The sequence below is a fragment of the Saccopteryx leptura genome, chromosome 10 (assembly GCF_036850995.1).
Source record: "Saccopteryx leptura isolate mSacLep1 chromosome 10, mSacLep1_pri_phased_curated, whole genome shotgun sequence".
Lineage (NCBI taxonomy): Eukaryota > Metazoa > Chordata > Mammalia > Chiroptera > Emballonuridae > Saccopteryx > Saccopteryx leptura.
Window position 1 is genome coordinate 44,414,630 of NC_089512.1, and position 26,385 is coordinate 44,441,014.

At 38.4% G+C, this 26,385-nt stretch overlaps 1 protein-coding gene across 5 annotated transcripts in view; it reads left to right on the plus strand.

Annotated features, from left to right (window-relative positions):
* Window positions 1-26,385, plus strand: part of ARMC8 (armadillo repeat containing 8) — a 118,603-nt gene that overhangs the window by 69,387 nt on the left and 22,831 nt on the right. For all 5 annotated transcript variants that reach the window (XM_066350309.1, XM_066350310.1, XM_066350306.1 and 2 more), the window contains 5 exons: window positions 302-397; window positions 14,838-14,920; window positions 15,229-15,310; window positions 20,080-20,166; window positions 26,054-26,146. In XM_066350309.1, the coding sequence (XP_066206406.1) occupies window positions 302-397; window positions 14,838-14,920; window positions 15,229-15,310; window positions 20,080-20,166; window positions 26,054-26,146 (441 nt within the window). The remainder of the gene's footprint in view (window positions 1-301; window positions 398-14,837; window positions 14,921-15,228; window positions 15,311-20,079; window positions 20,167-26,053; window positions 26,147-26,385) is intronic.

The window sequence follows — 26,385 nt, forward strand, 5'->3', positions numbered from 1 at the left end:
TGTCTGGGATCACTGGATTTTTAGGGGTCAGAGGTTCACAATGGTCTTGGATATGCTGGTATCAAAAATTGTGGCATTCACTTTCACAAAGAGCAGGCAGCGTATATTCCAGATCATGCTGAAACAAACACAGCTGGGGCTCAGTCATGTGAGCAGAACCCAAAAATAATAGGAATTCAGCGAGAACACTGATATGTTAATAGTTGTTAAACACGTTTTTCTTCAACTCCTTTCAATTAGTTTTAATGAAAATTTAATTTGTGGACTGACTTGGAACATATCTTTTTCTCCCCTCCCATAGCTTGATCACGACTTAAAACATGCTCATGAACTTCGCCAGGCTGCATTCAAGCTCTATGCCTCTCTGGGAGCAAATGATGAAGACATCCGGAAGAAGGTGAGTCTGGGAGAGGGGCGTCCCCCAGTCCTGACAGCCAGCAGGCAGGGAGTGACGTCAACCTGAAAGTCGTGGTGAAGAGCACTAACAGTGACTGTTTGAATATAATAAAGCAGAGTGACTAAAGGCATAATTGAAGAATGAATGGGACCTGGATTTGGGGGGTTGTTTGTTTGTTTTTAGAACATAGAGTGGCATGGCCGTGCTGGAATGACAAATAACTAGTGTGCTTTTTTGTGTCATTAATATGGATTATTGTGTTGCACATTTTTGCATGTTCTGATAAAAACCAATTTTAGCACTGTGAAGCTTCAGACACCTTGAAAGACCTAACACTAGAATTGTAAATGTTATTTATGGAAATACTTTCCAATGCCATTGAGAATTTTAAATCTATTGTATATTGTTCTTTGATATGTGGCTTAGTTATGTTTTGATTTTTTTGCTACTGTGCAAGTTTGATGTGAATAAAATCTTTGTGGAATGATGATTTTATGTTTAGTGAGTGGTCATGTGAATTTCCAGGTCCCAAAAAAATGTATCACTGGTGTAGCACTTTATGTTATTATTATAGCCTAGTCCAACACTGAACTCATGTTCTTTATGAGAATAGTTTTAAGTAGAAAATAAAATACAGTGCTCTGACTTGTCTCCCTCCTCAGACTAAAAGACTTGAGCTACCATTCAAAAAAAAAATGTAATGGAATAAATTTTACACAAGGTTTTTAGGAACATCAGTAAAGTAATCCCATGTGTTCTGTCTTGATGAGCTATAGCAGAAAAGCAAATTGGGCATCATTTGCTGAACATGGCAATTTACTAAATCATTCCATCTATATTGATATTAGTGAGAGAAATCACAAAGTATTGGGAATTACCGAGAGAAGTACTAGGGCTGGTAGAGAAGTATGGAATAACTGTAGGTTTAACAAAATAAATTGAAAAGAAAACAATCTTGAAGAAAATTGAAATAAGCAGTAAGATTAGCTTTGATTTTAGTCAGTGCAAAAAACAACTAAGCTGAATGTTTTCCATGTACCTCAGTTTAGTTCAGTTAAGTTGTTTTTGGCTTGAAGTGTTTTTAGTAAATATCTATGAAAATCCTTTTTGACACCTCTAAGCTTTCATTTGTAAACTGTTCCTTAAAGGCCAACATTACTAGTGATATGGTATTCCCTATGTCTGACAAACATGAATTTTGGATGTTGATCCTGATGTTTTTGTTCAGTTCAGGTACATGGTGTATTGCAAAGGAAGAGGCTTTATGGCAACTCCTATAGATAAAACATTTTTAAAATATTGACATGGACTGTATAATTTAAATATATAATGATTTGTTTGTGGATGGTTCTTCAGGGCCTTTTAGAAAGTGTTTTACCCATTCTTTTAGCTCAAGAAAGTCATGCCATGAACTGAAAGGTAGATAGATAGTGGACCATAATGGGGGAAAATAGGATGTCTATTTGTACTTCTTTGTACTTTTTTTGTTAATAAACTATTGTTTTGGAATTAATGGCTTAATTTGTGATATCATGTTCTAGAAATACAACATAATGGTCTGATGGTCAGTAGTTTATTAAAAGTTGTATTTATAATGTATATTATTTGTGGTAAGGCTAAATCCTAATAATTTCTGTAGAAAGATGACCAATAAAAAGTTATAATTATTATAGTTTTTGTGTGATGAAGAAAAGATACTGTAATATTCTTATATAATGGGGGTTATATAGTGTTTTTAGGAAGATATTTAATTTATGGAAATTATGTGTTTGAATAATTTACAGTTTGTAGCAACTACTGAAGAGAGAAATTGTAAAATGGAAAATATAAGTAACTGTGATACAATCTACACAGAAATGGTTCTTAGGAGTGGTGAATCCTTATTTTCAGTGCATAAAAAATGATGATAACCCTTTTTCTTTGAATGCCTTTATTTCTATTCCATTTTTTGTTGACAGTTATTTGGATAGGTTTTTATTTACTTTATGAAATATTTACCTTTTATACTTATGCCTTATTAACTTTGATTATATTTATTTTCTTGAAGTACACTGTTTTTTATTGTTTTATTTTTTAATGCAATATTTATGCTTGTCAAAATAGTATTTTATTTTACTGAGTTAATGAATGGAGAATTTCTGAAAGAAATTTCAAGGACTATAGACCTATCCCCCCCAAAATACAGAAGCATCAAAAATGTTTTTTGTTGCAGGATAAAAATATGAAATGTTCAGTTGGTTTGCTTTTTAAACTGAAAATGTGAATGTAATTCAGGAAGTATAGAAAGTAACATATATTCCATTTCCCTGAAATGAGGCAGAATGAAGAAGAGAAAATTAAAACTGGGAGTAGAGACAATGAGGGCTATCCACAGCTGTGAAGGAGAAAGATACAGACCTCTCTTTGTAGAATTATGTCTCTCCCTCTTTTATTGCTTCTAAAGACTTCTAAAGGCCTGCTGTGATTTCAGTTTTTGATACCTGCTCTCTGGGCTGGACAAATAAGCTGAAAACTGAGATAAGACCTGGAGGTCAGAGATACCACTCCTGCTCTGGAGCAGTGCTGGTGTATTCCCATTAAAAGATACCAACTATATAACAATTCCTGGAACCTAATTAACACCCAGTAAATATTTGGTGAATAAATATAGGAATTAAAATGTAGAAATCATACACAGATTAACGTTTCCTTCAGTATGCCTGGGTCTCTGTATCCCATGCAGAGCACAGTTGGTGTTCTAGTTCCCAACTTTGCATCCTTTATCACTCTGGCGTACTTATAAATCTGCTGATTTCCCGAGGTGTCCTGTCAGAGAGTAAAGCTCTGACAGGAAAAGAGTTCTGCAGGTGATAGTAGAAAACATCACCATTGGCTGTGACATGAAGAGGGAGAAGCCCACAAAAAGATGGACCACTGAGTTTGACAATAGATGTGTCCTGGCAATATTCAACTTAAAATACTAATTCAAGAATTTTGGTTAGGGTAAGCAAGGGCAGAGGCAGGAATTGAGAGCTCAGTGGGAGAAGGTTCCAGAGCACATTAGCAGTAACTACTCTGACAACAAAGCAGAGTAAAAATTCGCTATAATCTCTGCCATTGGGAAGGCCTAGCTTTTAATAATAGCTTTTACCACATGTTCATGCTGACTAGGAAGTGTAAGTTCAATTAATGGGACAGTTAAAAAGAAGGAAGTTAAGATACCTAACAAATTCTTTCAAGTGCTGGCATTTCCAGTTAAACCCCAGTCAGTGGTTAAGTCATGCAGAGGCAGCCGAGGCAAACAGTCCTGTAATTGTGAAGCTGATTCTTTTATAACAAAGAATTGCTTTTATGAACACCATCACTTAGTTGGTACCTGTTGGTCATAAGCTAGGCTGGAAATTTTCAAAGGTTATCTCTCTTTAAAAGAACTAGTAGAATTTAATAGTCAAAGTGTAAATTGAGGAATATTAGAAGTAGTAAATATAAATTAAAATGCAAGGAAATCAATAAACTTAACAGGATGTTATTATCATTTTTTTATTTTGAATTTTTATAAGAATTTGAATCAAACTGATGACATTGCCAGGAAACAGGATCTCAAATGCTGTGGGTGTTATTTTTATTTTTGATAAAAATAAAACACATTACAAATATTAAATGTAGTACTTAGTGTAGCCTTTGCTTTTTTTGAGATATCTGACTAATAGAGCCTTTCAGAAAGCTTTCCTCTTGGATTTTGAGAATTTATACTTTAGTTGGAGATCCCTTTTGAGGAACTAGAATGTAAGCTCCACAAGAGCAGGGATTTTTTATGCTCTGTTCATCACTGTATTCCCAGCATGTACTACACTGCCGGTGCATAGTCAGCACTTAATACATATTTGAAGAATGAATGAATGAAAAGAATGAATGGACAAATAAATAAATGAACCATATTGCAAAATTACATTATTAAGCACTCTTAAATTAAATTATATGTGGGCCTCCCTGCATTAAGAACTTTTATAATTTTACTAGCAATTCTGTGGGTATGTATAGAGAGGTATGTGAAGAGAAGAAATTTAAAATAAGAGAAATAGAATCTGATCATGTACAAGGGGGGTTTCACTATACTTACTTAGCATGAAGAAAATGCAGGAAATGCTCATTTTTCAAGAGGCAGACATTCTGAAGGACATGTCTTCTCGCTTTGATTTAGATAAAAAAGAACATGTTTTATGGTATGGTACTTGTTTAACTTTGAAATAATTTTTACCATTATTTCTTAGTTTTTTCCATTCTAAATGTGTGATTTAAGAAAAATGTGTATTATTCACAAATGTGAGTCTGGACCCATTTTTTCCACCAGGGATGAAAGAATGATTTGGTTTATAGAAATTAGCCTGACTAAGGAATTAATCTATTCTGTAAAGTGATATGTAGCTATATAAAATAATTATTTCCCCAATTAATGAGTGTCAGAGTCTTACAGTCGGTAATTTTTAATTCAATTTTATATAGAGTGATTGAACTGGCTACAGTATGTAAACATTGTCTGATGAGTGGAGGGGGAGAGAAAGCAGTGGAGTGAGATGAAGAACATTAAGAAACAGCCTTAAAAATCAGAATTTATAATAAAACCTCAGTAAGTCAGAGAGAAATAAGAAATGGCCAATAAGAATTTGGTGGGGGCTCTAAGGAATTATTTGGGAACAAAATGAACACGATGATATCAATGGAGCGATCCTTGAGTCAATTTAGAAATTAATAATATAATATTTTTGTCATTTTTAATGTTTTATTGCTGCCTTTTATATTTTCAAGAATTGAAACATGAAATCTTGAGTTTTTGTTCCTTAGTGGGAGGGACGATCATCCAATTAAATTGGTTTACTATGACATTTGAAGAATGTAGCCAAGGATGGGATACATTTTCCTTTTAAACAGAACAATATTTTAAAGAAGTATAAGTAAAGAAAAACTAAAGGAAAACGAAGAAGAATGAAAATGTGTCTTCTACCTTCTTTTTCCTAGCAAAGAAATTATATCTGCAGGGTGATTGTGAGGATGAAGGCACAGTGTATTTAAAATATTTAGCATGGTATTTGTAAAAGTGTTCTATAAATGGAAGCGTTTATTTTAGAATATCTTAAATGACTTCATTGAAAGATTTAAAATAAGTATATTATAAAGTGTATTAGAAAGGCTGAACAATGTTGGGCCATAAATAAAGTTTGCAATGAAAACAGTGACTTTATGCTATAAGTTTCCAGTTCTGTTAATTATTTGTTCTTTATCGTAAAAAGAATGTTTGTACTTCAGAAACATAGACGCTCTTTGTTTAGCTTCTCTCTTATTAATGACAAGATATTCTTACTCTTATATTTTAGGATATATTTAAAATTCTAGTTTTTAAAACTTTTTGTTTGCTATCGCATGCCCTTTAAAGCACCAGATACAATTTTTGGGTCTTTTTGAAAGTAAATAGAATATATAATATAAATCAATAATTGGTTAAATTCATAGGTAATAAATGTGATAGGAAAAGTATGGAAGCGAAATTCTAATTCTGATTAAGTATTCCTGTCCATTGTTATCATAGATGTTTTCTCCAGTCGTTTTCAAATGAAATTCTGCCTTAAATATGTATGTTCAAATTTTGAACAAATATGAATTCTTCATATTTTTAAAGTGATAAGATTTTAAGGTATATTTTTAAGTTTAGGTCAGTTTTTAAAAATATATCTGTCATCTAAGAAACTTGCTGTAAGCATTTCACTTTGAACATTTTTATCATTTGTTATACTACCTTGATTGTCTTACTAGTCAGTCTTCTGGGTAACAGTACAATTATACCATGAATTTATATTTTTAAATATTTTGCAAAGTTCAGCAGTTCTAAATGCTCACTTAAAAGACACAGTGTTGCTCTGGCTGGTTGGCTTAGCGGTAGAGCGTTGGCCTGCACGGCGTGCGGAAGTCCCAGGTTCGATTCCCGGCCAGGGCACACAGGAGAAGCGCCCATCTGCTTCTCCACCCTTCCCCCTCTCCTTTCTCTTTATCTCTCTCTCTTCTCCTGCAGCCAAGGCTCCATTGGAGCAAAGTTGGCCTGGGCGCTGAGGATGGCTCCATAGCCTCCGCCTCAGGCACTAGAATGGCTCCGATTGCAGTGGAGCAGCGCCCCAGAGGGGTCGAGCATCACCCCCTGGTGGGCCTGCCGGGTGGATCCTGATGGGGCGCATGCAGGAGTCTGTCTGTCTGCCTTTCCCCTGCTTCTCACTTTGGAAAAATACACACACACACAAAAAGACACAGTGTCAAAATTTTGTATTTGTCTCTGCCATGAAATCAGGGAGATAACAAGGAATTACTTCTTAAGTGGTAGCCTGCATATTGAAACAAACACATTGAACATTTTGGAGGTTTACGACGATACCACAGAAGTAGCATCTTTCAGGACTTGGCTCTGCTACTGAATAACAACAAATTCATTCAGAATTCAGAATCCATTGACTTAATCTGTGGTAAAATTGTTAGTTATCGTAAAGATAATCTACCAAAGACTTTTAAATGAACTCTACAACGTTGGTTCATGATGGTAAGTATTTGTAAAGAATTAATCATGACAGGACCAGGTTTTGCCACTTCCCCACAGTATTGAGACCTTGGCCTTCTGCATACTGAAAGAAACATACCTGGGAGTGATAATGCTAGATCATACCAGAGGTATTTATAAAATCAAGTAATCAATATTGATTTCAGTTTCAGTAAATGGAGACATAACATTGAGCATTATACTGTTAATTGTGATATTGTAGTTGCATAAACTATTCAATTACAATTTCCGCTCTTTTTTTAAAGTATGAAGTACAGGTTGGTTATTTTGTTAGCTGGTTACAAAGCCTCATATTCAGAAAAAAATATTTTTTCTCTGATACTTTTTGGTACAAAGTGGGTAATGAGATGCTTTAATTACATCTATTTATTCATCTGACATTTATAATATACCACCTCCTGTGTGCCCAGGAATTAAGGAAAAACTGATGTATATTCCTTGCAGGAGCTTACAATTTAAAGTAGCTAAGGAGCTGAGACACTGAATTGCTGCATAGTAATTTCAGAGCCTCATGCGTATATAAAATCTTGTCTACACCGAAAGCCAGTTTTGCCCTGATATATACACCCAGATATGATTAAGATATGACTGTAGCTATAATAGCATTATGTGCATTACTCTGGAAGAGTCCATCTCCTATAAAGTTTATCTGAGAGCATTCTTACTTCTCGTTCCAAAATATTAACATCAGTTGTTTCAGAAGTTTTGACCCACAGAATCTGTGTTACTTCTGCATTAATTGAGAATATTTTTCTAAGGGACCTGACCAGATGTGATTACATTGTAAATTAATGTTCTAGAAAGGTAGCTTCCAGAGTTAAGATGTCATAGAGTTAGTATTTCAGCATTTTATTTTGTAGACAGCTTCTATATGGAATATATTTAAACTTGAGGCAACATCTTTAAATCCTTGGAACTTTTTTTAATAGTGTCCTTTCCTTTTCCACCTATAACATTCGTAACTACAAGTTAAGTCCATAGAAGCAGTATCTGGCATATAGTAGCTTGTATTTACTGAGTAAATTGTGTATGTCTGAATGTTAAAATTCAGCCCACCAACTTATAGGGTAGAGGAGTAGGGGCTAAGCAGGCCGTTGTGTTGTACAATTCTTGCACAGTACATCATTTTAATCCCTTGAAAATAGTAAGAAGTGGAGAGGAAGTTTCTTGTTCTGTTGTTTGAATAGTAATTTATAACATTTTTATTTTTGTGCTAAAATAAAAGTGTAATTCAGTGACTGTTTAGGTTCTATTTGCCATTAAGTTAATGATTGTACTTTTGTATGTAGAGGAACCTTTTTTGTGGGGAAGGATAGAGGAAGTATTGATCTATTTTTAGACATTATAAGTATTTCTGACTCAGTGTTTATATTTTTGGTTTTAGGGGAAGGAGAAGTCAGGCCAAGAGAAAGCACTCATTTTTTCCAAAGTGTAGAAAAGTTTAGAACTTGGAGTGTTTCTTCTGCATATTTAACATAAGTGAAGTTTCCCAGCTCTTAAGAAGATGAACAGGTCCTGATGTAGAAATTACAAAATACCACCTAAAGAGGCTTAAAAGCAAGAATGAAATACAGAAATTTAAGAATGGTCCCCCATTAGGCACCCCTCCTCTTTGTTCTCCACTCTGAAGTGAAGTAACAGTGCTTCCAGGCCCAGTCAGGTCTAGGACAGACCTGTTGCTAATTTAGTTCAGTGCCCTCAAGAGAAAGGACCAAAGGAGGCCCTGTACAGCTCTCATGAGGTGTTGTCTTTTAGTTCTCTGGCTAAGAAGAGATAGACTATTTTTTCTACGCTGCCTTCCAAGATTGCATTAGAGAAATTGAATGAATGTGGGTGAGGATAGCAATGGAATGGAAGAGTGAGAAAAGGGAAGAAATACTTTGTAAAATGTTTACTGAAGCCCCAGAGTATAATCTGTTGATTAGTGATCTGTTCTAAGAGAAGCTGTGTATCTTTTAGAAAAAGGAGCTTCTGGTAAGAACTATCTTTTATTTTAAAAATAAGGAAAATGTAAGAAGATCTTACATTGGCATATTGGCAAAGATATTATATAGAGTAGGCTGTGGTCGAGAGAGTCGGCAGTTTTTATCTAGAACAGATGTGGTTTGTGGCCTGAGAACAGTGGAATGTTAGTTCCATTTACTTAGTATCTGCTGAAGCTAGATCCTGATTCTAGAATGGAGATCATCAGGGATTTAAATTGAAAAGTCAGTAGAACTCTCATGGTTTCTTCACAGTGTTTTCTTGGCTTTTCTTTTCTTCATTGACTTGCATTCTCTCTGACCCTTGGCATTTGTACCCATAACTCAGGCTGAGTCATTGATTTGTCATTTTTCTCTCTTGGGGGTCCTGGGTTAAGTTGTTTTATTTTCTTGTTACTTTAGTTTATCAATGATGACCTCTCTTCTTATGGTATACTTTTTTTTTTTTTTTGTATACCAATCTTTATTGGCCTAGGGCATTAGTATATAATCTGTAGTTTCCATAACACTGATCCTTTTTTGTTTTGTTTTGCGAGAGAGAGACAGACAGACAGATAGGGAGGGAGAGAGATGAGAAGCATCAACTCTTTGTTGTGGCACCTTAGTTGTTCACTGATTGCTTTCTCATATGTGCCTTGACCAGGGGCAGCAGAGCAAGTAACCCCTTGCTCAAGCCAGTGACCTTGGGCTCAAGCCAGCAACCCCAGGCTCAAGCCAGCGAACCTGCACTCAAGCTGGTGAGCCCACGCTCAATCCAGATGAGTCTGCACTCAAGCCAGCGACCTCATGGTTTCGAACCTGAGTCCTCTGCTTTTCCAGGTTGACACTCTATCCACTGTGCTGCCGTCTGGTCACGCAACACTGATGTTTGTTTGTTTGTTTTTTTCTGATTTAAAGGGAAAGAGAGGAAGGGGGTGGTGTGGGGGGGAGGAAGAGAGATAGAGAGAGAGAAGCATTAACTCACTGTTCCACTTAGTTCCATTTGGTTGTGTCCTCATTGATTACTTCTCGTATTTCCCTGACTTAGTATCAAACCCTTGACTTCAGTGTGCCAGGACAACACTTTATCCACTGAGCATCTGGCCAAGGAGCACTGATAAATTTTTAAAGTTCTTCTTTCCCAGTTTTAAAAGTCAGGTCTCAATTTAGTTATTAAGGCTAAGTAAAAAGCTCATTCTTATAGCATAGTAAATAGAAGGAACCTCTCACTGGAAATAAGAAAACCCTGCAGAGCCCCAGCTCTGTCTCAATGTACCTAAAAGAACCTGGACCAGTGACTTTCTGAACTTCAGAGACCTTGTTGAATAATTAAAGAAGTTGGATGAGTTTATTTCTCAAACCCCTTCAGATTTTAACATTATTCAACCAAATTAACAGCCATAAATATGTTTAGTTTTTTCATATATGTAGTTATGTCTGTTGCTGACATTAATGCTGTGCAGAAAATGCTGGAAGAATTGGTTTCCCAATTGCAGCTGTCTAAAAGCAAGCTCTGTAGCTAGCTGCCTTTGCTTGATTCATGGAAGGCCATGTGGTATTAGGGTTTTTTGTTGTTGTTGTTTTGCTTTGTTTTAATGAAGGGGAAATGGCATAGGGATTATAAATATTAGGTGCTCGAGCATTTGCATATGTGCAGAGCATCATGTCCTTTAGTTAAGTATTCTGTCTTAGAATCAGTATGGTCACTTCCTGAAACCTAGGGAAAGTTTGGTTTTCCGTTTTTAGGAATGGATCCTTCCCAGACCCCTACTGAGTCAACTCATTCCAACAGATAAGTTGGTTGTACATGTTTATCTCATTCTCATGTCTGCTATGTTACCTCATTGCCCCACTTCTCCCTCCCCAGCTCAACCCTGTTTCCAAAACCAGTCTCTTGACGGCATTGACATCAGAACTATGTTCATGGGGCTCAGTGTATACAATTTATATTGTTTCTTTTATTCCTGCTCAAATGATCTCAAATGTCCTCAGGTATGTAAAACCACTGTTAGTTCATGTTGCTCATTCACACGGCCTCTTAGGATAGATATCCTTTTATCGGAACCCTGATCCAAATCACATTCTGGTTTTCCATATATTTATTCTATTACTACCAGACTGATATCTTGTTGGAGAAGGCAGACCAGACACTCAAGTAGTATGTTTTCTGGACCCCTAGCGGGGTTACTAGAGTTCCTCCATAACAAATCCAGGCTTCCTGCAGTAGACATTTTGATAGACTGTGACCTAGGAAGGGTTACCTTGTGCCTAAAGGAAACATACCTCCAGAGAGTCCTACTGTTTGATAGCCTAGCTCAGGAAAGGTTTCCCAGCCACCCTCCAGCTATAGTTCATCCCCAACGTGTATCGGCCACCACAGACCCAGAAAACTTGAAAGCAGAAAGTGCTGCTCTAATGTTATGGTGACTAGCCTCTAACATAGTGCACTGTCCCTGGCCTGAGCCAGAATAGTCTTTGGTAAGGCCATATTGATAGTAAAACACCCATTCTTGAGAATGGATTTTTTTTCTACTTACCATTGGTAGATAGTTACATCATCCAGTGTGCTGTAAGTCTCATGGCACCTGTCATTTCTAAAGTGCTCTTGTTGACGTAGAATGAAGCGCTGCAGCACTCATTAATCAAGCAACTGCACATGCTTATTCAGAACTGAAGTTTGGTGGGAGCATGGGCTCTCTCTCTGTCACCATTGTATCTTCCAAGTTTTGAAACCATCCCTTGTACTGAGTGGATGCTCAGGTATTAGCTGAATGAATTTTTGGGCGTGCAGGTGGGAGCTGTGCCCTATTTGCCCTTCCTTGCACTCTCCCTGATTTTGACCCCTTGTCTACCTAGACCTGCATTATTTCCAGTCTCTTCTAATACCTTTCTTCCCATGTTGCTTCTGAACGACATGATAGTTTTGCTCAGGCTATCATTGTTATTTACCTGCTGATGACAGAAGATTGGAGGTAAAATAATCACTGCTCTATCCTCGCATTTTACTGAAAGCCCAGGGAGGTGGCGTGGCTCAGGATTACAGCACACATCTTATGTGCCTAAACGATTGCTACAGCTATCCTGCCCCTTGGCAGATTTACATCTTTGATTGAATGTGGCCAGTACATGTTATCCAGAAAGTTCTTTCTAATCTCACCTGTGCCCAGTCTTCCTAGGACTCTGGCTCCAGTGCTAATAGTATTTCTCAGTTCTTGGAGCGTGATCTCGTGTCCCTGCCCCCAGCACCACCACCATTTTATTCTCATAATGTAATTACATTCAGTACAGGCCACTGTTTCTCCCAATTTATCACTTCTCATTCCTAAGTAAGAATAATTTCCCAAGCCACTAGGAATGAGCCGTTGGGCTTCAGTATCTAGCCACAGTGTCTGAGACTTCTGCGCCAGGTTTTAGCTTCCTTTCCATGCTGAAGGTCCTGATTTGGCTTTGACTGTTTCTAGTACAAGTCACTAATGCTTGACTGAAGTAAGCTGTCAGCCAGCCAGTTTAACAGTTGCTATAGCACAGATTTGATAATTTGGGAGATTTAAAAAGGTTAATTTGGGGGCATTATGTCTTTTAGATAGGAGTGAAAGTGGAAGGTGGGCAAGAGGACCCAATGGGGTAGGCAGAATAAAGATGCAAGAAAGAGGTGTAGGAAGGTAATTTCTGATCAAGGTATAGGGGCTTTGAGCTTGAAGTACCCAACTTCAGTGTAACAAGGAAAAAGAAGTACGGAGACTTGAAAAGAAGGAAGTTGAAGCAACTTGTGTCCCAGAAAGAAAGCCATGTCCCTGCAAAAGTGAGGTGGGCACAGAGGGACTGTGGGCCTGAGGGAGAGGGAGGTAGGAAGAATTTGAAATAGGAAATAAACATCGAAGGGAAGACTGGAATTTTCCGAGTGCAAGGCTTGTGGAGCAGAATGGGGGCCCCGCGGAGATGGGGTACATACACTGAGAGACCAGACAGCCAGGTTTGGTTATTTTTCTACTGTAATTTCAGCAGTTTGGGATGTGGAGCAGGAGTGAGAGGTGGGAGGATAGTGAAAAGAAGGCACTTGTCTACTCAGTGGAGTATCTGAGTAGGAAATCCAAGTCAGAGAGAAAGGTATACGAGGGTCAAAAGGAATAGGCAATGAGAAAGGGAGGAATTTGGAGGCTAGAAGTGACAATGAGGACAGAGTGTGGATGTGCGTAAAGGTAAGGGTGAGATTAAGTTTGGTCTGGGGTGAGAAGTAGGTCAATATAGTGTTTTCTTCTGCCACTTAGGAACCTGCAAATCACTATATAAAAATTACCATTATTACCCTGCAACTGCACTATGGTTCTCTATATTTAATAGTTACCTAATATTCTTCTTCTCGCCATCACTGTTAATTTCAACTCTACTTTTTTTTTCTATTCTCTTTTGGTTTGAACAATCTGAGATTTTTCACACCCTCCTGCCCTGAGGTCAGCCTTCTCACTTTAATCTAGGTCAGTGATCCTCAACCTTGGTGGCACACTGGACTCTACCTGAGGAGCTTTTTAAAAAATATGTACAAGTGCCTAGGCCCCATCCCAGAAAATCTGATTTAATTGGCCTGGGCTTTTTTTTAAGCTCCCCAGGTGATCTTCCCATGGGAGCAATGACTGCCATTAAAGCGTTGCCCATATTGGTTTTGTTTCTTTTTTTTTTTTTTAAGATTTTATTTATTCATTTTAGAGAGAGAAGAGAGAGAGAGAGAGGGAGGGAGGGAGGGAGGGAGGGAGGGAGGGAAGGGGGAGGAACAGGAAGCATCAACTCCCATATGTGCCGTGACCAGGCAAGCCTAGGGTTTTGAACTGGCGACCTCAGCATTCCAGGTCCATGCTTTATCCACTGCGCCACCACAGGCCAGGGTTTTTTGTTTTGTTTTGTTTCTTTCTTTTTTTTTTTTTTAAGGGTGTTTCCCATATTGGGAACTACCTGGCAAGCACAGGACTGCTTCCTAACCAGGGCCATATTTACAAGCATAGCTAAGCATAAGGACTATGGAGTCAGATGCCTGGGTTCCAGTCTCAGCTCTGATTCCAAGCAAGCTCTGTATTATCTAAATCCTCAGTTTCCTAAAATGCTGATGGGAATAATCATCATAATGCCCACAAAAGGGTTCAATCAGGTAATGTAACAAACTTATTAGCACCAATCCTGGTAAAAAGAAGTACTCAACAAATATTAACTTTGTTAATATTTATGTTCCGATTGCATTAGCACTTTTTATAATACACTGTTTTTCCATAGGACCACACAAGTTAAACCTCATATCTCCCCCACACTATTTATTTTGTATCTATACATTGCTTAATGAAGGAAAACTGTAGGCTATTTTGTTTTAAGAACATTTTTAAAAGCTCCACGATTGTAGTGATTACATGTAGCAGGGCTTGTTGCTATAGTGAAAAGTAGCAAGGGTTAATTTTCTAAATATTTAATGTAGTTTCCGTTTGCTTAGTGAGAAAGTAGCCAGAGGGTGGCTCTGTCAGAAACCCACAGATTTCCTGTCATAATCTCTGAGTGTGGACCATGATTTTCCTCAGTTTTCACTCTGGCAGGAAGCTGTCCAGTGATAGTTCAGTTATATCTTCCATTCTTTCTCAAGGCTGTTAATATAACACCTCTGCAGTAGTCATGCCATGTAACTATTGTTTGAAGTGTCATAATCTGCCCCTTACGCTTGTCATTCATCCTGGAAGGTCCTTAGGGGTAGCCCAACCTTTCTGATGAGATGCCTGCCCCCACTGCAAAATGAAGGTTCTGGAGGTAAAAACTCTTGCTAAAAACAACATTAAACTCTTAATTGACGTTAGCATACTTGCATTTACAAGCAGTGAAGTTTGTCTCTCTGTGTTGTTATTTATGCAGCATTAACCTTTTTCTCCAGATCATTGAGACTGAAAATATGATGGACCGAATTGTGACTGGCTTGTCTGAGTCTAGTGTCAAGGTGCGGTTAGCTGCTGTCAGGTATGAGCTTTAAATGGTCTGAATAAAAATCCCTTGCCATGTGTTTAAACCTGTTTCCTTTCCGGACCTTCACCAAGTAAGCACAGAATCCAAGTGTTACTCGAAAGTGTGCTCAGGCAAATTTAGTGTGTAACACCTTAAACAGAGACAGTAGCCTGAAAAGCCCATGAAGTGTTCTGAAGTAGTTGATTAATGATGTCTGTGGAGATACTTGAAGTGTGTATTACTAATTGTGAAATGCCAAGCAGTGCGTTTGAAAAGTATAAGTTGCAGCTTCTCGTGAAGCTAATTTTGATTATTCTTTGTAGATGTTTGCACAGTTTATCTAGATCTGTGCAGCAGCTCCGAACCAGTTTCCAGGATCATGCCGTGTGGAAACCTTTAATGAAGGTAAGCTTGAAAGAAAGAATCAGCACGTAACGGCCGCTCCCATAGAGCCTCTAAGGAGCTGAGGTAGCTGACATCATTCCTTGGTCTAGGAGTATGTGTGATTTTTGTGTAGAGCATTTTGAGCAATTATCTCCTCAGATCTCATGTTCTAAGCATTTTTAATCTTTAGATGTGTTTCTGAGGCCAGCACCTCATGTGTGACAGGGAAGTTCATGCCTGGTATTCTTTTGTTAAATAAACTTATCTGATCTCCCATGTGTTTAGTATTACGCTTTGGACTTAGATGCAGAGTCATCTTTGTAATTTTTAGTTATGGAAGGAAAGGAATCAGCCATTTACAGATATAATTTGTTCTTAGTCTTTTGGCACTCCTTTGGTCTTTTTTAACACAACGGTTACATCCTGCTTCTCTACTCCAAAATAACTTATTTTGGTCTTAGGTCTTTCTTTGAGAGAAAAAAAGAAAAAGTTGTTCAGGTCAGTTAACTCTGAATTGAGACTTAGAGTGTACAATCAAGTTGCTGCTAATAGTACTATTCCTGACAGGTCAGCTTGACCTCTGGTTCATCTTTTTTTCCTTAAGTGACCATACACCTTGCAGTTAATCAACAGAACCTTTTATGGTTTTGTTTTGTTTCTTAATACCTGCTAAGAGAGCCTTTGATTTTACCATAGTGAGGCTACCAAGAGTTTTTGCTGTAGAGTTCTTAACATTCAGCTTAAAGCATCAAGTTAAAGGCATCCATGTGGTAGAAATGGTCAGAGGAGGCTTCAGGCAGGAAGAATATGGGATAAGCTTTGAAGGCAAATGGAGAGCAGGAGGATTTGCCAGAGGGGAACAACATGAACGGAAATATTACAGGTATGTGCAGAAAGTGTGAGGATGCCTTCATGACTATAGTAGAGGAGTAGGATTGGGGTATAGATGAAGAGTTGGACCAGGACTACCTTCAGTTGCATTATTTTCCTGTTGCCACTCTTTCTTGTTCTTCGATTGTATCTTTTCATAGCAGCTTAATCTTGATTTATTGATTCTGTCCAAAATTTTTTATTTTTTTAAGATTTTATTTATTGCCTGATCAGATGGTGGTGCAGTGGATAGAGCGTCGGACTGGGACACAGAGGACCCCAGTTTGAAACCCTGAGGTCTCTGACTTGAGCACAGGCTCACCAGCTTGAGTGCAGAGTCGCTGACTTCAGCGTGGGATCATAGACATGTCCCTGTGGTCACTGGCTTGAGCCCAAGGTTGCTGACTTGAGCAAGGGGTCACTCACTCTGCTGTAAACACCCGCCCCCCTCCATCAAGGCACATATGAGAAAGCAATCAGTGAGTGACTAAGGTGCTGCAATGAAGATTTGATGCTTCTTATCTCTCTCCCTTCCTGTCTCTCTCTCTTTCTCTCTGTCTCTGTCACACACAAAAAAAGATTTTATTTATTGGCTTTAGAGAGAAGAGGGGGGCTAGGAGCATCAAGTTATAGTAGCTGTTTCTCGTATGTGCCATGACTGGGCAAACCCAGGGTTTCAAACTGACAACCTCAGCATTCCAGGCCTATATTATATCCACTGTGCCACCACAGGTCAGGCTAAGATTTTTTTAAAGTGTTCCCTGTTTCCCAAAATAACTTTAAAATATGTGTCTATGAGTATATGTGTAATTTATTTTTTAAGTGAAAAGAGAGGAGATAGACTCCCACATGTACCCAGATGGTGATCCACCCAGCAACCCCAGTCTGGGGCCGATGCTCAAATCAACCAAGCTATCCTCAGCATCCGGGGCGGATGCTCAAACCAGTTGAGCCACTGGCTGCAAGAGGGGGAGAAAGAGAGAAGGGGGAGAGAGGGGGGAGAGAAGCAGATGGTTGCTTCTTCTGTGTGCCCTGACCAGGGATTGAACCTGGGACGTCTCCATGCCAGACCTATGCTTTATCCACTAAGCCAACCGGCCAGAACCAAATATTTCTTCTGGAGCCATTTTTTCTGACAACTCAGCTAAATACCCCTCTGTCATATGATTCAGAAATTGAGTTTTATGGTTTCTAACTAGTTCTACCTGAGAAAGGTTTGGTGAACAATCTGAAGGGTTGTGCACTTGGAAACACGTGGGTATAATTACTATCAAACTACCACTTTTTAAAAAAAAAAAAAAAACAAGAGAGGAACCAAGACAGGAAGAGAGATGAGAAGCATCATTAGATGTTCATTGATTGTTTTTCATATGTGCCTTGACTGGGGGCTGCTACAGCCGAGCCAGTGACACCTTGCTCAAACCAGCAACCTTGAGCTTCAAGCTAGCAACCTTTGGCCTCAAGCCAGTGAACACAGGATCATGTCTGTGAACCATGCTCCAGCCAGCTATCCCACACTCAAGTTGGTGAGCCCCCATTCAAGCTGGCAACCTCGGGGTTTCGAACCTGGGACCTCAGCCGTCCCAGCAGCTCTCTATCCGCTGTGCCACCACTGGTCAGGCAAACTACTACTACTACTTTGCAGCTCATTTAAAGTATAGATAGTATTACAAGCTCAGAAGTAGATCAGTAATTTATTTTAAATATTTCAGTTTCTTCAAAGACTGTTGGCATGACTATTGATTTTTCCTCTTTTGCTTTTCCATGTATTTTACTGTTGGTTAGCAGACCACAGGAAAGTAGCCATTTAATTTCAATTAAAATTTTTATTTGTGATTATAGTTTTGTTAATATTTTGGTGAGATTCTATTTGGTTAGTGTTAGATGTCAGCTTATGATTTTCACATGTTATATTTTACATTGCACTAAGTAAATGCTTTTAAGAATTTCATCAACTCTGTCCTGGTTTAGTTTATCATTTAGTGCTACCTAATTTGAAAATAAAACTTGATAAAAGCAAAATAATCTTTATAAAACAATAAATATTTTAAAAAATGAATTATATCAAGCAAAGCAACTTTTTAAAGCCTTGGTACACACTCACTCACTTAAAAAACAGTGATTGTAATTAGTGTAATTTTGGAAAATGGTTATTGCTCTTATTTACACCCATTGAGCACCCATTTTGTGCAGTGCCATTTGATTGATACAGGCCAGGATAAATTAGACATAGATATATAGATTATTCCTTTAGAAGCTTAAATTAGTTAACAGAAAAGGAGATTGGCATGGCTACACATAGAATTTGAGAAGCGTGGACAGTAATAAGAGCCCTAACAGAGGTCATGAACAACGGAAGAGGTTGCTCAGAGAAGGATAGAATGACTTCCAACTGGAAGGGCTCCACGAGGCTTCTAGAATGGGGTGGCCTTACAGCATGGGTACAGGGTGCACCTGAGAGACGTAGGAAGGGCGTGGAAAGGCAAGGAAAGGGTGAACACGGTCTTAGAGGGGGTTGTAGCTGACAGAGATCGGCATGCATAATATGTGAAATTTGATCTTTATCTCCTAGCTAACAGTTCACAGGAAAGTTAAAACAGTATCTTGGGAAGAACTGCTTCTTTTTGTAATTCTTGTTCTTACCTTGGCAACTTCAGATTTGATTTAACTGAAGAAAGCAGATAATATATTTAATTCTAAATTTTTTTGTGATTCTCTGTTTCCAATTTGCATAGCTAGAGCTTCTAGGACTCCTTTTGAGATCATAAGTCTTATCCAGGTTTGATCCTAATGCAAAGGATTTAGGAGAAGTGATTATTGCATGTAAGTGATAGTGTTTATGAACCTCTCATAATCTAGAAAGATTAGGTTCTGATATTAACTAATGCTGACTAATTTGTCATCATGCTGTGTTGTCGTTGAGTTCAGTGAGAGTCTGTGGCATTGGGTTTACTCTGTACCTACCATGTGCCTGATAATAAAAACAATGGCAATAAATTACCTTTCCAAGAACCTTATATAGTCATTACTAAGTGCCAGTTACTATTCTAAAATTTGTTCATTTATTAATTTTGCCAACAGCCTTATGATGCAGTTACTATTAGTTTCCCCATTTGACAGCCAAGGAATTCATGCACCAAGTGAGTGGTTGTGCTGAAATTCGCACTCAGGCTGTCCTGAGTTCTTAACCTCCGTACCATGATATTTCCCTGTTATTCACTATATCACATCTTATACTCAGTAAGCCTGTCAAGCAAGTGTTCTTTTCTTTCATTCCTCAACTCGAAAGCTCAGGAAGGTTAAGAAATGTACCCAAGCCTGGCTTGTGGTGCTCAGTGGATAAAATCTTTAAAAAAAAAAAATAAGAAAAAGAAAAAATAAATAAATAAGATAAAATAAAGAAACGTACCCAAGCGCACACACATCTTATGAGCGGAGGAGTAAGGGCTGGAGTCAGGGCTGTGTGTTGAGAACTGGTTCTCCATTAGCTTGATCAATCCATGCTCCTGGTCAAATAGTCCTTCTAGGAAAGTTCACCAGAAAGTTTTGGGCCCTGGGGCAATTTTGTGGTTCCATAATCGGCCTGATTTGATGAAGTAGAATGAGCTAACTTTCCCCAAAGCAGTCCCATGGTCTTCAAACTTTTTATATAAGGCACGCCCCTCCTGACTCGTGTCTGTCTTCTTTTCTGTGCAGCAGCCCCCACCCTGACAGTGGAGCTATAGTTTCTCCAGCAAGATAGATGTGAGGGTCTTAGTCATAATTATAGCAGTAGGTAGAGGCTCACACGGTATCAAGTGGATCTTTCCTAACCTAATATGAGAAATTAGGGTTAAAGTGAAATTGTTTTTTCCCTCATTCTTATGAACTCACCACATTTCCAAATCATTAATAGTATCCCTTTTTTTTTAATTTCCTAGGTTTTACAAAATGCACCAGATGAAATCCTAGTAGTAGCATCTTCCATGCTATGTAATCTTCTTCTTGAATTTTCTCCAAGCAAAGAGGTTAGTATTGATTATCTCTTCCTAGACTTTGGCCAGTCCTACCAAGAGCTAGTCAAATACTTTTCATGGTACCATATTTGACTTTGAAATTGGAAGATTGTTTTTAAAAACTACTTCTAAATTGTTTAATGCTGCGAGGAGGGGAGCAGCATAAAAATCATTTTTAAATGTGGTTATAAAATCCTGTTATCCCTTTTATCTGCCTGGCATATTCAGATTATTTAAAAGATATTATAGTTTACACTCATTCTAAACTGCCTGCAACTGAAAATATAAGAAATAATTACACAGACTGTTTCCAAACTATAATGAAGACTCAATTTTGTAAACCAGGATTACTAGTAATTTCAAGGAGATAACTGCTAGCATCAGAAAATAATCTTTTTAATGTTTAATGTTAATGGTGGTTGTTTGGGGGAGAATTAAATGTGGAGATAATTTTTTCCTTTGTTTTATGCATTTTATACATTATTTGAGCATGTATTATTTTTGTAGGGAAAATTAAAATCAACTTTAATAAACGAAGAAATCTTATACAGTTAATTTTATCATGTTAAAATATCTCTGTTCTGCCAAATCATAAACTGAGGTTTAGACACTGTCCTTTATTGTGCATCTAGTAGTCCCATTTTTGTTGATTTTTTTCTTGCATTGTAATACCTGCAGACTTCTGATTAGTAATTAGGAAGGTATTAGTAACAAGGTGGAGGTTGAGAGACAGTTTTCCAGCAAGCAGTAATCTCAGGACAGAAGGGAAGAGACTGGTTTTTGTTCTGAAGGAAGATGAAGGCGAGATAAGATTCCAGAACTTCTGTCTGTTCTCTGCCCTGCTCGTAGGGATCTTGGTCAGTTGGCAGTCTGGTTGCAGTCAGTGTGACACCATTAATCATCCTGCAGAACTGTTGTGATGTCTCAAATCTACCTTCAAAATATTTAGGTCTAGTTATGAAGTAAGGTAGATGAACCAGGCATAGGATTATTAATACAAACAGTTTTTCGTAATAAAAATAAACTGGACTACAGTTAGCAAAACTATTGTATATTTCAAAATTGCTAAGAGTAGATCTTTGAAGTTATCACTAAGGACAAAATTCTAACTATGTGATGCTGAATTTTAACTATACTTATTGTGATTATCATTTTACAATATATATATATTGAGTGTTTTATACCTGAAACTAATGTTTTATATCAATTATATTTCAATAAATAAATAACAAACTGGAAGGTAAACTTGAACTGGAAGGAAAGGAAATGCTGTAATGAAGAACATTATTGGGCCGGATGACAGGATTGGAATATGGAGTAGAGATTCAATAAAAATACTGTTTTAATGTTAACTTCTCAGAATTTGGTAATGGTCTGTGGTTATCTAGGAAAATATTCTTGTTCCTAGGAAATACACACTGAAGTAGTAAGGGTAAAGAGGCATAATGTATATGCTCTATTTTCAAATGGTTCAAAAAAGATAAATAAGATATGTGTGTACAGAATAAAAGATAATCATTAAGCAAAATGATATGGCAAAATGTTAAAAAGAATATATATAAATTCCAGGTATATATCTTGCTACTTTTTAAGTTTGAACTTAGTTGAAAAAGTAAAAAAACAAAACCAAAAAAACACACTGTAATTTATACAAGTAGAGGAATGTGTGCCCTTCTTCAAAAATATCATCATGAAAGACACTGACTGCTCTATTGCTTGGTATATAAGTCACATTTCTAGAACCCACTTTACAGATGGCCTTTTAAGCATTCATTGGTGATGCTAAATCAGTCTACCAGTGTTGCGAACCAGTGGGACTCGGATGAGATCTGGGAGGACTCCAAAGCAAAACCCCTGGTTTGCTTTATTATCTAGTGCAGAGCCGTATACAAATAAAGAAGTCTCTGATACAGTCACATATCTGAGGCATAAATAGGAATCCCCCCACCATGCATAACTGAAATCAACAGCAGAACAAACAAAGGGTGAGAGGAAGGGCATGTAAATTGCCTCTTACAACTTAATCCAGTGGTTCTCAAACTTTTTTTAAATCGGCCCCACATCTAAAATTCTACAAATAATTGTAGGCGCATTATATAAAAATTTCTGAGAAATATGTTATAATAATTAAGTCAAATATTAAAGAAAAAATATAAAGTCCAAGCGTGCTTTTATGGTAATTAAACGAAATAAATACAACAAAATTAAATTTATTCTGACATTAAAAAAACATTTTTATGTTACATGTTTTGAGTTATGCTTTTTAGAATTCGTAAAAAAGGGGTTAAAATTTTTTTAAAAATGACAAAAGGTTATCTTTTTTAATATATATAGATACATACTTAGTAAGATTTAGTAAATTCGGCAGGTCCTAGCGTGAATGTGTTAAGTTTTTTCATTCTTGTGTTTATGAGAAACATAAGCCTGATGTGTCCTAGCGATTTCTTCAATGTTTGGGCATATATTTGAAAGGCAAATTCTCATTTCCTTGTCAATACATTGAAGAATTCCTCTTTTTACTCTTAATTGTGTTGAGGGTAGAAAATCCTAATTCACATAAGTAGGATGTTGAAAATTATAGTAAAATGTTCAAAGCTTTTTTAGATATTGCCACATATTCTTCTTTTATAGAAATCCAAAAGGCTTCAAGAGACAAATCCTTATGTTTAATCATCATCCATGATCAGTGGATATAGCCACCAGTTCTTCTTCTTCTGTTAATATTAAACCAAAATCACTTGAAACTTTCATGAATGGATTTCTAATCCAATTGTATTGTGCAGTGTTAAGTGATGAAAAATGCTATAAATTAAATTCTGCCCATCAGCCTTCAAGTCCTGTTTTATTTACACTTAACTTTTGCTTACTTCCAGAATTGGATTCTTCAATATCACGCTTCTTTTTGAGAAATCTATCTATTTTATTTGGTTGTATTTATCTAAAAATAATACAATGATGTGTTAATAATAAATATAATAATGATGTGTTAACAAAAAGAGCGGTATTTTCATAATAAAATGGTATAATAGAGTAACTATATTTATTTTTATATCTGGGCAACATTCCGTGAACCAGCGCAGCTAGTAATTCCAGGTCCCCAGTGGGAACGGTGTGGAATTAAGAAAATACGGGGTTGGGAGGGCCCTGTAATTGCTGCTGGCAAAAACAAAGCACACGGAAAAACCACATCTTGCTTTATTTATAGGGCAAAGTGGACCATTAGCAAATCAGTGAGATCTTTGATCATGTTTCCAAGGCAACCCAAGAATTTTACCAAGTGCAGAATACCCCCACCATACATATCATCTTAACTTTACACCTAACAAAGGATAGAAGAAACTTGCCTCCAGTCTTTCTGGGGAACATGGGGGGTAGTGTAAATAATCCAGCACCACAGCTTAACAGCCCTTTTTTTTTTTTTTTTTTCTGAAGCTGGAAACAGGGAGAGACAGTCAGACAGCCTCCCACATGTGCCTGACCAGGATCGACCCGGCACGCCCACCAGGGGCGATGCTCTGCCCACCAGGGGGCGATGCTCTGCCCCTCCGGGGTGTCGCTATGTTGCGACCAGAGCCACTCTAGCGCCTGAGGCAGAGGCCAAGGAGCCATCCCCAGTGCCCAGGCCATCTTTGCTCCATTGGAGCCTCAGCTGCGGGAGGGGAAGAGAGAGACAGAAAGGAAAGAGAGGGGGAGGGGTGGAAAAGCAGATGGGCGCTTCTCCTGTGTGCCCTGGCCGGGAATCAAACCCGGGCCTTCTGCACACCAGGCTGACGCTCTACCACTGAGCCAACCGGCCAGGGCTTAACAGCCTTTTGCAACCTAATCAGGCAAGTGAGGTGGGGGGGGTTGGGCAGACTGTCAGCTTACAGCCAATTCCCCTCACCTCTGTCCCCCAAAAATCTAAACTGCAAAAACCCTGTTGGTTCTTTGGTCCCCAACAGGTACATATTTCTCTGGAATACCATAGGGCGCACCTCGAAATCTTCTAGGGTGCACCAGTGCACCCTGGCACACACTTTGAGAACCACTGGCTTAATCACACAATCAGAGGTTGTGGGGAAGAGCTTACTTAGCCCAGGGGTCCCCAAACTACGGCCCCCTGAGGCCATTTATCCAGCCCCCACCGCACTTCCGGAAGAGGCACCTGTTTCATTGGTGGTCAGTGAGAGGAGCATAGTTCCCATTGAAATACTGGTCAGTTTGTTGATTTAAATTTACTTGTTCTTTATTTTAAATATTGTATTTGTTCCTGTTTTGTTTTTTTACTTTAAAATAAGATATGTGCAGTGTGCATAGGGATTTGTTCATATATAGTTTGTTGTTTTGGTTTTTATTTTATTTTTTTATTTTTTTACAGAGACAGAGAGTCAGAGAGAGGGATAGTTAGGGACAGACAGGAACGAAGAGAGATGAGAAGCACCAATCATTAGTTTTTCGCTGTGACACCTTAGTTGTTCATTGATTGCTTTCTCATGTGTGCCTTGACTGCAGGCCTTCAGCAGACCAAGTAACCCCTTGCTCGAGCCAGTGACCTTGGGTCCAAGCTGGTGAGACTTGCTCAAACCAGATGAGCCCGTGCTCAAGCTGGCGACCTCGGGGTCTCGAACCCGAGTCTTCTGCATCCCAGTCTGATGCCCTATCCACTGTGCCACTGCCCGGTCAGGCTGTTCGTAGTTTTTTTTATAGTCCGGCCCTCCAACGGTCTGAGGAATAGTGAACTGGCCACCTGTGTAAAAAGTTTGGGGACCCTGGTTTAGCCTTTAGCACCTTAATCAAGCAAGTGAGGTGGGGGGATGGGCAGCAAGGACCCTGTCAGCTTGCAGTCTCCTACATACCAGGATTTGAATTTTTATAAAATTAATCCATTTTCAGCAAAGTGTCATTAATGAAGTGGTCAGACTAAAGCATGCTATTTTAGGTGTAAAATGTGCTATGACTTTAAGTACAGACTGTTTTGCTTATATCACTGATTAGGCCTGGAAAGTAGTTCTAAAAGATAAATTCTGTTTGGAATAAGATTGACAGTTTGGAAGGAGGTTATCTTAAATTCATTCTAAATTAGCCTTTTGGTTCATAGTCACAGCTTATAAACCACACTCATATGAGAGAGTGAGGTAGATGCCTCCATAAAGCAGGAGTGCTGGACTCTCAGGGTGGTGAGAATGAGAGTGTGGACTAGATGAAGGGATCATAGGGAGTATGTGTGGAATGTACAGATTCTTAGCATATCTCCTGAGTCTTTCAAAACTAAAAAAACAAAACAGGAATGACAGGGATTATTTGTGTTTTTAGATTTGATAGAGAATAATTGTCCTTGCCGTTCTCATGGTGATTTTTTTTTTTTTTTTTTTTTTGTATTTTTCTGAAGCTAGAAACCGGGAGAGACAGTCAGACAGACTCCCGCATGCGCCCGACCGGGATCCACCCAGCACACCCACCAGGGGGCGACACTCTGCCCACCAGGGGGCGATGCTCTGCCCCTCCGGGGTGTCGCTATGTTGCGACCAGAGCCACTCTAGCGCCTGGGGCAGAGGCCAAGGAGCCATCCCCAGTGCCCGGGCCATCTTTGCTCCAATGGAGCCTTGGCTGCGGGAGGGGAAGAGAGAGACAGAGAGGAAGGAGAGGGGGAGGGATGGAGAAGCAAATGGGTGCTTCTCCTGTGTGCCCTGGCCGGGAATCGAACCCGGGACTTCTACACGCCAGGCCGACGCTCTACCACTGAGCCAACCAGCCAGGGCCTCTCATGGTGATTTTATGGCCCCCTCACTCCCCGCTCTGTGAAAGTTCCTTGGAAGTGGGTACGAGTGGAAACAGAATCATGAGCAGAGTGCCAGGGTATATACGCACTTGATTTACAAACCTGACTTTAAAGCTGTGTTTTTTCCCTTTCCTGTGGCAGCCAATTTTAGAATCAGGAGCTGTAGAGCTACTTTGTGGATTAACCCAAAGTGAAAATCCCGCTTTACGAGTGAATGGAATTTGGGCTCTCATGGTATGTTTCCCTCTTTTATGTGTGTCATCTTTTACAAAGAGAATTGAGCTGTTTTCAAAGTTAAAACTAAAGAATGTTATTTGAAATGTCTGAAATTTTCTTTTTAAAAAATCTTGCTTATTTTAGCCTAGTTTGCTAATGGCCTAGAACCTAGAAGACTCCATATTCAGTTTTCAGATTCTAATATAAGCAAGTTGCTTAACCACAGTATATCTCTGTTCTATTAAGAAAAGTAGACA